At 39.1% G+C, this 13,803-nt stretch overlaps 1 protein-coding gene across 3 annotated transcripts in view; it reads right to left on the bottom strand.

Moving 5' to 3' along the window:
* Positions 1-604: 604 nt before the first annotated feature.
* ORC5 (origin recognition complex subunit 5) overlaps positions 605-13,803 on the bottom strand; it is a 77,050-nt gene continuing 63,851 nt past the window's right edge. For all 3 annotated transcript variants that reach the window (XM_065640933.1, XM_065640923.1, XM_065640915.1), the window contains 2 exons: positions 7,826-7,938; positions 605-4,228 (listed from right to left, as the gene is read on the bottom strand). In XM_065640933.1, coding sequence (XP_065497005.1) covers positions 4,183-4,228; positions 7,826-7,938 — 159 coding nt within the window. In that variant the 3' untranslated portion in view covers positions 605-4,182. The remainder of the gene's footprint in view (positions 4,229-7,825; positions 7,939-13,803) is intronic.

Here is a 13,803-nt window from a genome sequence, read left to right on the forward strand (position 1 = left end):
GAAGCTGAGATAAAAAATACACAGTTTTTGCTATTAATTTCCTATCTAATATTCTAGTGCAGCCATTTCAGTATCTATAGACACATAAAAATTTGGTATTGTGTATGATTAGACTTGCTAATCAAGTTGTATCTTCATCCCAATGCATATTTACTAGCAATGATAAGGCTGTTTTGTAAGTTATGCCATTCTGTGGTTGAGAAAACTGGAGAAGTTATTGTCACCTCATGTAGCATTTTCTCCTGGATGGACTAAATCTTCTTCAAACTAGTCTGGGCTGACTGAAACGCGTAGTGTGCTGATCTCCAGGCAACCCTCAAGAACCCGCCGTTTCCCACTCTCTCCTGCCATACCTGCCAACAGGAGTACAGAGGGAATATCTAAGCCTGGGATACTCAACTGTGTACATTTTGCTCACAGGTCACAGACCTGTAATATCTTCTTCATTCCTGCTGGGACTCCTGTCCTTCACACTACTCTCCTTGCATGGCTGCTGTTCCCGTTAGGAGGGGAGTATAGAGTGTCTGAACGGTCTTGGCAAAAGTACTCGGTGGGTACTAGAAAAATTTAACCAATGGTAAAAATTGATACATTCTCACATGTATAAATCATGGCATATAGAACCACCATAACTTAGAAGGTGCTCAAACAACTGAAATACTTCTTTAATTTGCACAAAACCAGACACGATAGCTAGGGGGATTATTATGGTAGAAGCAGCAGGTTCTCGGAGAACCAGAGTAAGGTAAATCATTATCAAGAAAGAATAAATCTCCTGTACTACGTGTGGATGCAGCCTTGTAAGCCTTCTTAAAAAAGAAATGAAAATGCAGCTGTTGATGAATTCAGAGCTATTCAAGGGCACTAATTTCTTTGCAACTGCATCTTATCTGCATTTCTTTCTCCATTACTTTCTTCTTGTAAGAACAAGCCCCAGCTCCTGTCGATGTTTGGATCAGCCACTGGAGACAGGCACGATACGTTTGTAATTTTTACAGTACTAGAATGCTTTGTGACTCAGGAATTATGAAAAAAATCTCTGGTATTTTTTAAATACATACTGCTGCACTACAGTACTGAGGGATTTCTGATTAATCGAACAAATGTCTTGTTTTGCATCTTTTGCACTTCTTAAAACCACCCGTGGAAGGGGTGAACTCCTGGCCCGGGGAGGCCAAAGGAGGCGAGACCTCACCCATGAAAACAGGGGCTCAGAATGGAGTATATTGCTGGGGTACCTAGTAAGAAACTCAGCAGTAATTTATAAACTCATTGACATGGATATATAGAAATATCTCTGGTTTGTCAGAATAAATCCTGCTATTCATCATCAGCACAGTTATAGCCTACATCAGTCATCCGCACTTCAGTCACCTTGTTCGTTCTCATACTCTGCTGATTCAGCTTCAAATTTTACACCACTGATAGGAGTATTTCACAAAGGTCACAAAAGTGCATCCGATGTAAGGACAGTGGTTCGGTCTAATGGATTCTCAGTAACTACTCTTTCTCCAGCTCACCTCATTTCAGTCAAATTAACCACTTTTCACACAAATTTGGATTTACACTGGACATGATCACCAGGCTAGTCTGGAAGAAATTTCATTGAAAAAAATACCAGCAGCACTAAATTTTGGCAGAGCTTATTTTCTAAGACCCTTATTTCATGTCTTCCATGATTTGTGCTCCAAATTCGCAGCTGGGCAGTTTTGAGGGTCTGGTCTACTGCACGGGTGTGATGGGCTTACTGAAAACCTCTGAATTTGCGTCTCATATCTCATCAACCCATCATAAGCAGCATTAGAAATATTCCTGAAATGGCTGTGTCCTAAGCCAAGTTTTAAAAATCATATTAATTTTCTTACTGTAGGAAATCAGATGTAAATTTTGCCTGAAAACGTCTCTAACTCGAGACACACATTCATTGTGCATCCATATAATTGTGTAGGGCTACTTGTAAAGCTGTCTTCTATGCTCCCCTTGTATTCTCTTAATATGTATATCTGGAACTATTTTCAAGTATTTGTGATATTTTCATGAAGTGGGAAGTGAGATATTATTCATTGGTAGTAAATTTCCTAATGAAGAGCTGCTTACTTCTGCTTGGTAGGTGCTAAGGTTTTCTGCCATCCTGACTACCACTAAGCAGGAGCTTTGCAAGCTGGCCCTGGCCCTGCGCAGCAGCCCTGTCCTGCCCCACTTTGCTGAAAGGTGTAAACAAGGTTGGCTGGGGAGCTTTTGCAATTTTGTGACTCAAGAGTTGTAGCACTTAATTAAATTAATATCAGTCCCATCACGTTTCATATATCAAATTCTAATCTAGATCAGATGTCACAAAAACCTATGATGTACTGCTGTTGCTTTACATGGACTGCTTTACAGAGGAACATGCCAAACTTTTCTTCTCCAACTTTCAGCCCGAATAGTCACACAGGAGATTCAGAAGAGCTGAGCTCAGCCCAGCACTAGCTCCAAAAGCAGAAGACAGTGTAAAGTTTAGCCCAAAGTTTACATTATGTACATTTTTATTAGTAAAAACAAAAGTGGTAGTAAGCATTTTGAAACAGGTTATGCGTCTGCATCCCAGAACTTCGGCAAGTGTGACAAACGTTGCCACCTTATGGACAGGTGCCAGGTTTGATTCAGCTCAGCGGTAGGAAGGAAAGGAAAAGGGATCACGGAGATGAGTCATTGTTGCCCTTTCATACTCTCATGAGAGGGGAAGCGACAGCTTGGCCAGAAAGATGCTTTTGTCACTTAGGTTCACCTGGAACTTGTTCATTTGGGTCTGAATCCAGAAGCCTAGCTACACACCCGCACTTGGGAGAAAAAAAAGAAAAAGCTACACATGTTCAGGGTATTTGACTATCTCCAATATCAGAGCAAGGGGGGGTAGGAATGATGATTTTTTTTCTTGGAAAAAAACCTAATTATCAACATAGGACACAGCACGGTCTTGTACCGTCAAACAGTCAGTGGCCAGCATGCAGGGGTAAAACATCTGAGTAACGGGCTGTGGGACCTGGAGTTTTCAAGAGAGTGACAGAAATCTTCAGACTCATGGAGACATTAATCCCAAACTGGATCAGGGGATTTTGATACCCCATAAAGACAGCAGCAGTTGGGAATCTGCCACTTATAAACTGGAGACAAGTGTAATTACAGTGTATTCCACCATGTATTTCCAAAGTTCAAGTTTTATGTTGTAACACCACACAGATTATTCACTATGCCACCTCTTTTGGGGAACAGCTGCAGGAATACTCCGTCACCAGTTGAATTTCTCCCTTTCCGATGGGAAGGCAGCCGTGCCGTCGTCCTCTACAGGACAGACACTGTTACAAAAGCCATTAGACAGTGTGTATCCTAAAGTATGTTCATTCCAAATGGCATTATAATTAGCACTTAATGTTACTGGATGAGCGTAAACGGATTATAAAATGTTTAAACAAAAATGAAACCTTTCAAGTTTGACATTGGGATAGAACTAATGATAGAATTAATGATTTTTTTAAAATAGAGCTTTGTAAAAATAGATTCATAGTCAACATTTATGAATGGTCTGAAAAAAAAGACAGTACGGTGATTAACTGGGAGTTTCCCATCATTGTGATCTCCATATAACAGTGTAACAGTCTGCCTACATATGACTGAAGAGAAAGGATTTATACCAGCTTGATTTTAAATATGTTCTTCTGTTTATTATATTTTGCTACTCCACTCTCCTAAAATGGTGGCCTCAGGAAAAGCTGCTTTGGCAGGCGATCGCAAAGATTCCTGTGGAGAGGAAGTGAAAAGACTGGGCATACAAACAAGGGCTGCTGCCACGTTCAAAGCACTGGAGAGAGTTCATAGAGCAAAATGCAGTCCTAAGTAAATGGGTTTCAGGCAATTTCAGTGTTAAGATAACATCATTAAGAGTAGAACAGATTGTGCTCAAACCCTGCTGTTTATAATTAACACATTGCTTCCAAATACTCCAGGGTCCCTGGTAAATAGTCCTCTGCTCAGATCCACCCAGACCAATCAGAGTATTTTCATCAGGTTCCATGCTGGGCCAGCACCTGTTTGGACAAGTCTAAAAGAGCCAAAATACTCTTCTTTCTGGCCAGCTAAGTAGAGAGATGAACACAGCTTGCCTTAGTCATTGTCACAGTGTCCATATGGCTGTGAAGCTTGTTTTCACAAGAAATCGTACAAGTACTTTATTATGTCGAAGTTCACGGTCCTATAAACAAAAACACAGTATATTAGAGCAATCATCTTAACAGTGCTAAGACTTTAACTTGTTTGGAGACAGCGCACGTGGGACATTCTGCACAAGCAAAATCAAGTAGTATCCCCAAAAGAAATGCAATCAAAGAATGAATTTTTAACTTCTAGTGCTATTTACATTACCTGTCTTCTGATTATTTCAACTTTGTAAGATTCTAGAAAAAAGAAATAAAGCAGCTTTCTAGTAAAAAACGGAACATTCTTATTTCTATCATTAAGCAGCAAAAAAATATCAAAGTTAATAAGATTATATTTTCATATGTTAAACATGATACTCTAGTTGGTGATGCAAGGCAGCAACCTTTTATGCTATTGAATGCTTTTTTCATCTTCCAGACCACCTGTTTTAACATGTACTACGTAACTCCTTCATCTGTACTCATTTGCAGTCTGTATTCTTTCAGTCTTGACACTAGTTGACCCATGTTCATAGCTAAATTTGAAAAATCCAAGAATGCCACTCAATAGGATAGAAGATTTTAATGTATACTTTTGTACTTTAATGGCAGGCAGAATGAAACGGCAGTAGAATAAAACATATAATTATTTTTTTGTCTCTAAACTCATTCTGCTACACGATCTAACACTCAGACTTTGAGGTTTACTGTTTGAATAAATAACGCAAATTACTGCATATAATGACAAGTATAAAATTAAAAGTTTTTTTAAAAAGTATTCAATGATGCAAAAATAACTGCTCACAATGCTAAGTGGGATTAACTGGCTGAATGTCTTATTTGTTAGACTACAATCATTTAATATTCTCTGTTCATGAATCATTCTGTAACCCACTTTTCAAAAAGTTTCTATAAAACATCATATTGGGCAGAGAAGTTGTTCAGAAATGCCCAGGATATATAATAAGAAACGTGTTTGAATCTACTTAATAATCCAGTGACAAAATTACAGAAATTAACTCCCACTGTTAGACTCACATGACATTGTGTCACTCGAGAAAAGTGCTTTAGTTACAAGGCTTTGCACGGAAACAAAATCATGCACAACTAAATGAAACACAACTGTCCTGTCATAAAAACTGGGTTCATTAGAGACTCTATGAGAAGATCCATTATATTCAACAAACATTAAGAGCTCCCTACTTCAGCTACAGAAAATTTCTGAACTTAAGTCTGAAAGTCCTAAAACAGAAATGAAAAGTTTCTAACAGAGAGACGTCTAACCTTTCCTTCAGCCAAATGTGTAAATACTACCTGGTAAAAAGCATGGGAATATCTCTGCAAAAACCAGACGTGCAACAGAACAGAGCCAGGCATGAGGTTCTGTGATACTAAAAAGAAACTGTGCTCAGCCAGCGGTTATCATACTAAAAGCCACCAGGAAGAGACATTAAGGTTTCTGCTCTTTTTTTAAAAAACAGGTGGCTTTTTTTTAAATGCAAATTTCACTTTTCCTTAAAAAATACAGGAAAATGAAATTACAATCTTCACAGCTTGAATAAGGGTGAGGAGGGGAAGAGGAGAGCATCATTTTCTGTCTTGCTCTTTGCACTCTCTTCAGCCTTCCATTAGGAATTATGCTCAGTAGCAAGACTGAGACAGTAACAAGGTTGAGGTATCTGGAGATTTTAGTGACTAACAAACTTATTTTACTACTATTGCAGTAACCAAGAAAAAAAATAATCAAGAGATGGGCTGCTTACTTGATGTGCACTTCGGTTGAAGTGGCAAAGTAGTTCTCTCTCTACAATACATACAAACTCCCCCGTGAGTGGCTAAAAACTACAGGCAGCTGCAAGACTACAGTGCAGCTAGAAAATGAGACTTCTTAAAGCACAGAAGAGCATGTCTTTCCCTATAGCTAGCCCGATCAAGACAAGGGGAAAGCCCATTTATCACAGGTTCATGAAATCTTGTATCTTTATGGATCATCCTTCTTAAAGATTTGACAAAGACTGTGGATCAGAAAAGACGCTTAATAAAAGAAACATAACAAGGGAGCAAAGCAAAGAAAGAAAAAAGGGGAGAATAGGAGAAAAATAGAACTGGTCAACTTAAAAATCTGTCAGATCATTTAAATGGCCCTATCTATGCAGTATAAAAACACTTCCAAACTACTTGTGAGGGAGAAAGAATTGCTTTCTTCCTCATAACATGTAGGAAAAGTCAGTCAGATATATATATATATATATATACACACACACACACACACGCCTGACCTAAAGCAAAGCAAGCCAAAGCACAATACCATGCACTGAGGTTTGCAGTGATAGCGTCTCTGACAACTCCTTTCTCTGGTAAGCATGAGCTGCACAGCACAAGTTTTGAGCCCGTTTTCTGGCCATCTCCACCTTCTGGCAACACTAATGGAGTCAATAAAACTTCTAAGGATGTTGAGGTTGCAAGAAGAGGACTGTCACTTCAAGCATCTTAATTCAAGGACCCTCATAACCAGTACAGAGTCTATACACTGGTCTCTGTATTCACTGCAGGAGTCAGAGCAGACAAGAACTTGGGGACGTCTGTACACACACCGATCCATGCTGCTGAGCAGATGGTTCGCTGTACTTGGTACCAGTGGGAGCTTCTCCAGGGCATCACTCACCAGTGACTTCATTGCTGGGAATAGCAAACTGACATAGCGAAGCCGTGGAGATCCTGGCAGTGTGGACCAGCCAGGCCTGAACCAGATGAAGTTTTATTCTGTGGCCTGTCCAACTGCAAATTGGAATTAGTGTGGCTGTGGGGTTTACTGACAAGGCTATTGGACATTTAATAGCTCAGGAGAGCAACGTGTGCACTGAGGTTATGGGATATAGTCTACACCACAGGTTCCTCTGAAGTCCCACATTACAAAGAAGAGTTGGCCTTAGAGAACACTACTCCTTTTCACCACATGTCATTTCTGGGCTCTGTTCTGGCTAGAGACACTTTATCCAAGACCTGCTAATAAGCTGGCTGCAGCAACAGGTGTGAGGTAATGCTCTTGGCATTTCATGAAAATGAGGCAAAGGCTTGATTGTTGCCTATGTATTGCATGCATTTGTGTCTGTAACTTATCATCTCTCCTGATGGACCTGGAACTGTTCTCAGACTCCAAAATTGAAGGCTCTGAATGAACAGAACACTGAGGTACCTACATTCATTTATTGAATTAGTTTGCATCAACTACAGATCATACAAGATAGACAATGTGGAAGAATTCTTATAACCTATGTATTTTTTATATCATAGGTACAACAAACACTGGTAAGAACTAAATATCATTTCAGATTAAAATACAATAATGTGCCTTTTGGTAATGAAATGGATTGACATTTTAGAGCAGTATTTATGACCTTTATTTAGCATAAAGACAGCATGTTACTGTAACACATACTGCCACTGTAACATAATTTTTTTTCAAAACAGGATTGGACTATACTTACCTGAAGTTCAACACTTCTCATAAATAAGACTCATTCATTCATTCTTAGAAAACATCCACAGATTTCTATTCTGGTCTGCAGAGAGCTATAGACTGAGCGAATACTGCATTTGAAGTCTCTTTCAAGTCAGCACATACAACAGTAAACAATCACTAATAGGCTCACCGGGCAATAGCTCTGATGAAGTCCAGAGATACGGTACATTTATATCGTGGTCCATCAAGCTGGTCATTATGGCCAACCACGGATAACAGCTGGAGAGTCACAAGAGAGGTGATCTACAAACAAGACACATTAGTAATGTTAGTCATTTTTGCTAACGTGAACAGCAGTGGCCATTTTTTTTCCCCTGTTTGGCATCATTCCCATATTTCTCTGGAAAGTCACTCATACTTGCTCATTGACTTTCACATAGCTCTGCAGCTGGCAAACCCCAGAATGTATACACATTTTCATCATTACATTTTCAGCACAGGCAGTGAGAGACACAGGCTAAACCCTTCATCCTTCCTATCAAGCGTTATCCTGGAGTTCTGCTCAGAGAGAGAAAGGCAATGCAGGGAAAAGGAATAATAGGCATGACCCAAACATTTTCCAAATCTCTGTCTGACAACCAGGAGAGACTTTGATTCTCTCTCCTTTATACCCAAAGACCTCCTCTTGAACTTTCACACTCAAAGTTGGATACTCCTGTGCCAGCTCATACCACAGATGAACAGATGGATGCATCACTCTACTCCAGAAAAAAAATAACTTGAAGGTTGGAAAGGAAAGGCTAGAAGATTGTGTGCTTAAAAAGAGCAAGGCCTGAAAGGAGAGAAATTTGTCTACAAACACACATACAGTGTCTTGACAGAGCCATTGATTATTTTACTAAAATGGTAATGTACCAGCATATTTTTAATCATCTTCGTTCCTCCAAATGATGACTGTGCTATCACTAAAGTGCAGTTGTGGGATGTCACCACTGAGCGAAACCAGCCTGTTCTGTCTCAGGAAAAACGCTGTGGTGATTCCACTGTCTCCCTGTCTCCTCCCAGCTCCCAGGGGAAAGAAAGAGGTAAAAGCAGAAAAGAAAAAAATTCCCTGCTCTCGCTATAGATGCCACTGACAATTCAAGGTGACAAGGTTACATTCTATGAAGAACTAGTATCTGACCACAGCTCCACTTTTCAAAAAAACACAGCCAACCATGACCTACCTCTGTGTAATGATAATAGCATAGCAAGGAACTTCTGAAGAATAAATATATCTGGAAAGAGAGTGTCAGTTCAAACCTTCAAGGAAGCGCACTGCTATAAAAAGCACCAGCAAGCTCTTATCAGTATCAATCAAAAAAAAAACACCCACCCTAACTCAGTAATAACCCCACTCTTCTGCTGAAAGTGAACTTGGTCTTCAGATTTGTGACAGTGCTTGCAGGAAGTAGGAATAATTATTAAAGTCTTCCCTTAAGCAGACATAATATAAAAAAAAAATGACACCTAGCTGTGGAGAATAGAAAAAAATATGGTCACGAAGAATGAGGCAATTTTTATAAGAGCCTGTGCCTGCTTAACTTTCTTTTATATGGCATTAGACAAAAGTTGTTTGGATGCCATCGTTCTGCAAAGTCTTTGGAGTTTGGTTATGGCCTACACATATTCACAAAGACAAATTCTATTTACTTAATTCAGGTGTATAAATTACATTTAAGAGTAGCACAATTTACAAATTGTTAGCATTTATAGCATTTAAGAAAACTGAATTCAGTATATGGTGAATGCCTCTAAATCCAGTTCATGAATCACTGAATTGGGACCAACCTCAAACCTGTTTTGTGTTTATCTCCTTACAGAACTCATGAGTTTGAGAGCACATTTTTCTACATTCTTCATTCAACATAGTTTTTAGTCACTCAGTAAAGAAGCATTATGGAGTAATCCGCTGTAACTATTGCTATTTCCCACTCCAGTGCACCATTACTGGCGAGGGAACGGCAGGAGGCTCCTAGAAGCTCCTGATGAGCACCGCAACAGCCTACGCAGGTTGGAGTTGCACCCATTTCATTTTTATATGTGATGTAAAAGTGACCCTTCTGCTGAATTACAAATGCTCCAGCAATACTTTAACAAATTGTAACCATTTTCTCTTCCAGCTAGCACCAATGCGATGTGTGTAACGTAAGGTCGGCAACGTAAAATTCCTTTCTAAAGGCTGTCAATAAATCTGAAATAGCATCAGACTACATACCAAGTTTCATTAATGTTTTTGACCCAAGACATTAACTCTAAAGACCCAATATACAATATTACAAGACAAATGAAGCTATTGATCATCACAGTAACACAAACTTATTGGCAAACTGCAACCCTTTACTCATTTCTTTCACAAATCCTCTCTTTATTTAGCTTAATAACAATGTCATGACAGGGAAGTGAGTGCTGCAACAGCGAGTCCTGATCCTGGGATTGCTTAAAAAGACAGAAGTAGACAGAACTGCCATTTTCAATTCATGCAGGTAAGAAACAGTTTTATCTCTGAAGAGGCTCAGTAGAGATGAAGAGAAAGAACATGCATTTAAAGGGAGTAAAGAGGGACCAGCTGCCCTACGGACAGCCAAATGTTAGAAGCTGAAATTTAACTTGTGAGTCTTTGGAGCAGAATTCAAACCCCAATTACAGCTGCCTGGCCTGTACGTGGAGAAAGGCAGAGACCTCCTAAGGACAAACCCAAAAGCCACCAGCTCTGCTTGCACAGCTCGCTCAACAGGTTCACGGAGAAACAAAACCAGCAAGAGTTCTGGCACCCCAAAGCAATGGCTTCTTCATTTTTTTTGCTTTATACAATATCGCAGGATTCTGTCACTGGTAAGTCAGCCACAGAATTAGGCAACACATGTATTTTTTACAATAAACTGCTTTGTCAGAAGAAAAGATTCAATTTTGGTAGCTACGGTATTATTAAGTTCCTCAAACATTTTGCCCTGAACCTAAATTTGTAGACCTGATTCACAAAAATCAGATAATTGTCTTCACCAAATGGATAAGACACAGAAGGGTCGGTTCCCTCCTGACACAAGAGGTCTGAGCACTGAACATCTAACAGTTTTCATGTTCTGTTAACTCTTAAGGTTGAAGTGCTGCCTACGGTTTACACACTGAAAAAATGTTACTACTTCAAAAGTTCAGGTGTTGTAAAACTTTGAAGGCAATCTGATCTTAAACGAAGATACATCAAAAGTTTGAAACACAGTTGGGAAGAATACGAATGCAATGTCAAACTAATCACACTTCTTAGCAAAAAAACCCACAACCCAGCTTCATTTCATTATCACAAAAGCCTGGCAAAAAACATCTGGCAAGAAGAGACTAGAAACAAGCCAGAAAAACTGTGTGGGTGACATAAGAAAGAATTATTAAGCGTCTTTGGAATAACAGAAATTACAGTTGGAAGAAATATTCTAAAGCTATTAATAAAATTAAAGTTAGATCTGGTAATGATTTAACGCCAGCAAAAGTTTATAAGTAAATGGAGTTTTCTACAGGAATAACAAGAAAATCTGAAGAAAAGTTAGTGATCTGAAAGATATGAAGGAATAGGTGTCACTGATGGGTTTAAAAGCAAGCCAAGACTGAGTTTCCTTTGAAATACATCTGTGTGAGAAACCTGCTGCTGAAAGCTTGGAGGCAAGGTGAGAACAACCATTAAAGCACTGCTGAGAGCTGGGAAATGACCGCTCAGATTGCTTCTGGAGATTCACTGGTCAACTGTGGACATTGAACCTCTGGAAAAAACAAAGCCGCCCACAAGCCATCCTTAAAGGCCACTTTTTTTCCTATCGGTCTGAGCTAATAGCTGGGCCTTGCATCATTCCCCGAGCAGACACAAAGACCGGCTTTGTCAGCACGAGGCTGCGTGGAAGTGAGGAGGATTCCCGAAGTGAGGGCTGTCTGCTGAGAAAGGCCAGGCTCTCCCCCAGGACACCACCAGGAGCCAGAAAGCATTCGCAGAGGTGCAAAACATGAGCAGAATTCAGACCCGAGACACAGGGAAACACACGGTTAGTTGGGGTAAGCAGTGACTGATTGTCACAGGGAAGAGTCTGGACAAAGTGTGTGGCACATCTCAAACCCATAGGATAAATCTAAATGGAGAAAATGATGCTGACTATTAGGGGAAAAAAAAAAAGCCGTTTCCTCAGAGATGTGACTGAAATCTCACGGAGTGGTACATTTTAAACTGGACTAGGCAAATACTAATGAAAGACACTAGCAGGAACAATCTCAAACTGTCAGAGACATACTAGATGATCTGTGAGGTATTTTTCATCTCCACAGTCTATAATCTTCAATTATCTTGCCCAAGATGCAATGTTAATTGTAACTCTTCAGTCTGACTTAATTTCAACCACAGCTTTAATCTGTTTTACGATTCTTCAAACCTATGAAGAAATTAAGAACATTCGTTATTTCAGTACCATCAGACAGCAGTTCTACATTCTCCCAGTTATATTAAATTTTATAGGCACCCTAACGCTTTGCAGCACCATTGTCACTCGGCTCGCAAAGCAAACACGCAGCTCACTGCACTTGTCTGAAACCACCACTGCCAGGAGTGACGTTCACGCATGTGCTGCAGCCAGTGCTGGGCAACAAGACAGTTTGAAAACCAGATGCTATTTAGAAAATGCATTTCAGTCAAAATGACTGCCGAAATAGTCTCCTGGAGTTAAATTCAATGACCCTAGTACAAATTATGTGAGCTAAAAAAAAAAAGAAAAAAAAAAAATCAGACCTGCTCAAAAGGATTTCAATCAAAATTATAGTCAGAGTATGCTCAGTATGTCAGCCTTGTTAGAAAAGGCTCATAAAGAAAGGTAACAATAGAACATTACAGTTATATACATTTAAGCCAGTAATTGCTCAAAACTGTTTTTATAAAAATTAATAAAAATAAGTCAACACTTTTCTGAACACTTAGATTTTAACAATCAGATTTTGATTCTGAATTATGTTTTGTGCAAGGCTTTTAATGCATGGAAAAACGTCTAACAGAAGAGGCTGCACTTAGTGATATGACCTACCATTTTATCAGATCTTAAATGCTTAAATGTGGGAAATAATTTCAGTGACTCCCTTTCTGGGACCTTTTTCTGTTAGTATTTGGTCAATTTTTCCACTTGGTAGTAGCGCTTCAATATTGCTAACTATATCACACCACTCTTGTCTTATTCCAAACCCCTGCACATTGCTGATGATCTTCATGTCTGCAATTAAAGCATTACTATATGATTCAGCTATGTATTTTATCTTTTTCTCAGCTTAAATTAATCAAACTCTTCTTTAAACATCTTAAAATCTTAACATCAAACTGTTTTTGACACAGACAGAACTCTAGGCTGTCAGTTTGGTAACATGCACATAGGTGGCTGTATAGAATTCTACATTGCACAGTGAATACAGGGACCCAGTCTGCTCACAAGCCTTTTTCTTCTATGAATGTTTGTGTTTCATGTCTGTCTTTGTCCTATATTAGTTATTTTCTGTATTTCTCTCACATAAATACGACTTCATAATTTTGTATCAGCTCTCCAGAAGCTTGCACATTATTTCCCCATCTGTAGTAGTCTATACCACACTTCTCAATTTTTAAGTAATTTCTGCATATGTCATCAACGGGGTGACAACACTTTACCAGAAGACTTCATCAGATTGGGTCAAACAGAATTTAACACTAATTACTAACTTGAACAAACTTTCAAGACATAAATGTGTTGACAAATTCCAGATGTGCGAGTGTTACATTCACTAAATGTTTAATTACTATGAAGCAGGGGGAGGGGGTATGTGGGAAAGGAAATCAACTGACTATTACTGCAACCATTTATCCTTTAAAAAACGATGTTGCTTAGGCTAACAGATCTTTCTTTTATTTTTATACCCATTTAAGGATTTAAAGATGTTTGTTCTATCACGACGTTAGGGATGTTTATCTGTTACTAGGAAGCACTCTTGACAGCCTGGCAGGGAAGGAGATTTGCACCACATTTCCCCTTAAGAATTATCATGCAACGTCCCTACTTTCAAGCCTTGAGTACAATAAAGAATTTACTGGATGGAGATCAGTCCATGTCACTGAAGCCATCATGTCATACCATCTTT

The sequence above is a fragment of the Caloenas nicobarica genome, chromosome 1 (assembly GCF_036013445.1).
Source record: "Caloenas nicobarica isolate bCalNic1 chromosome 1, bCalNic1.hap1, whole genome shotgun sequence".
Taxonomy (NCBI): Eukaryota; Metazoa; Chordata; class Aves; order Columbiformes; family Columbidae; genus Caloenas; species Caloenas nicobarica.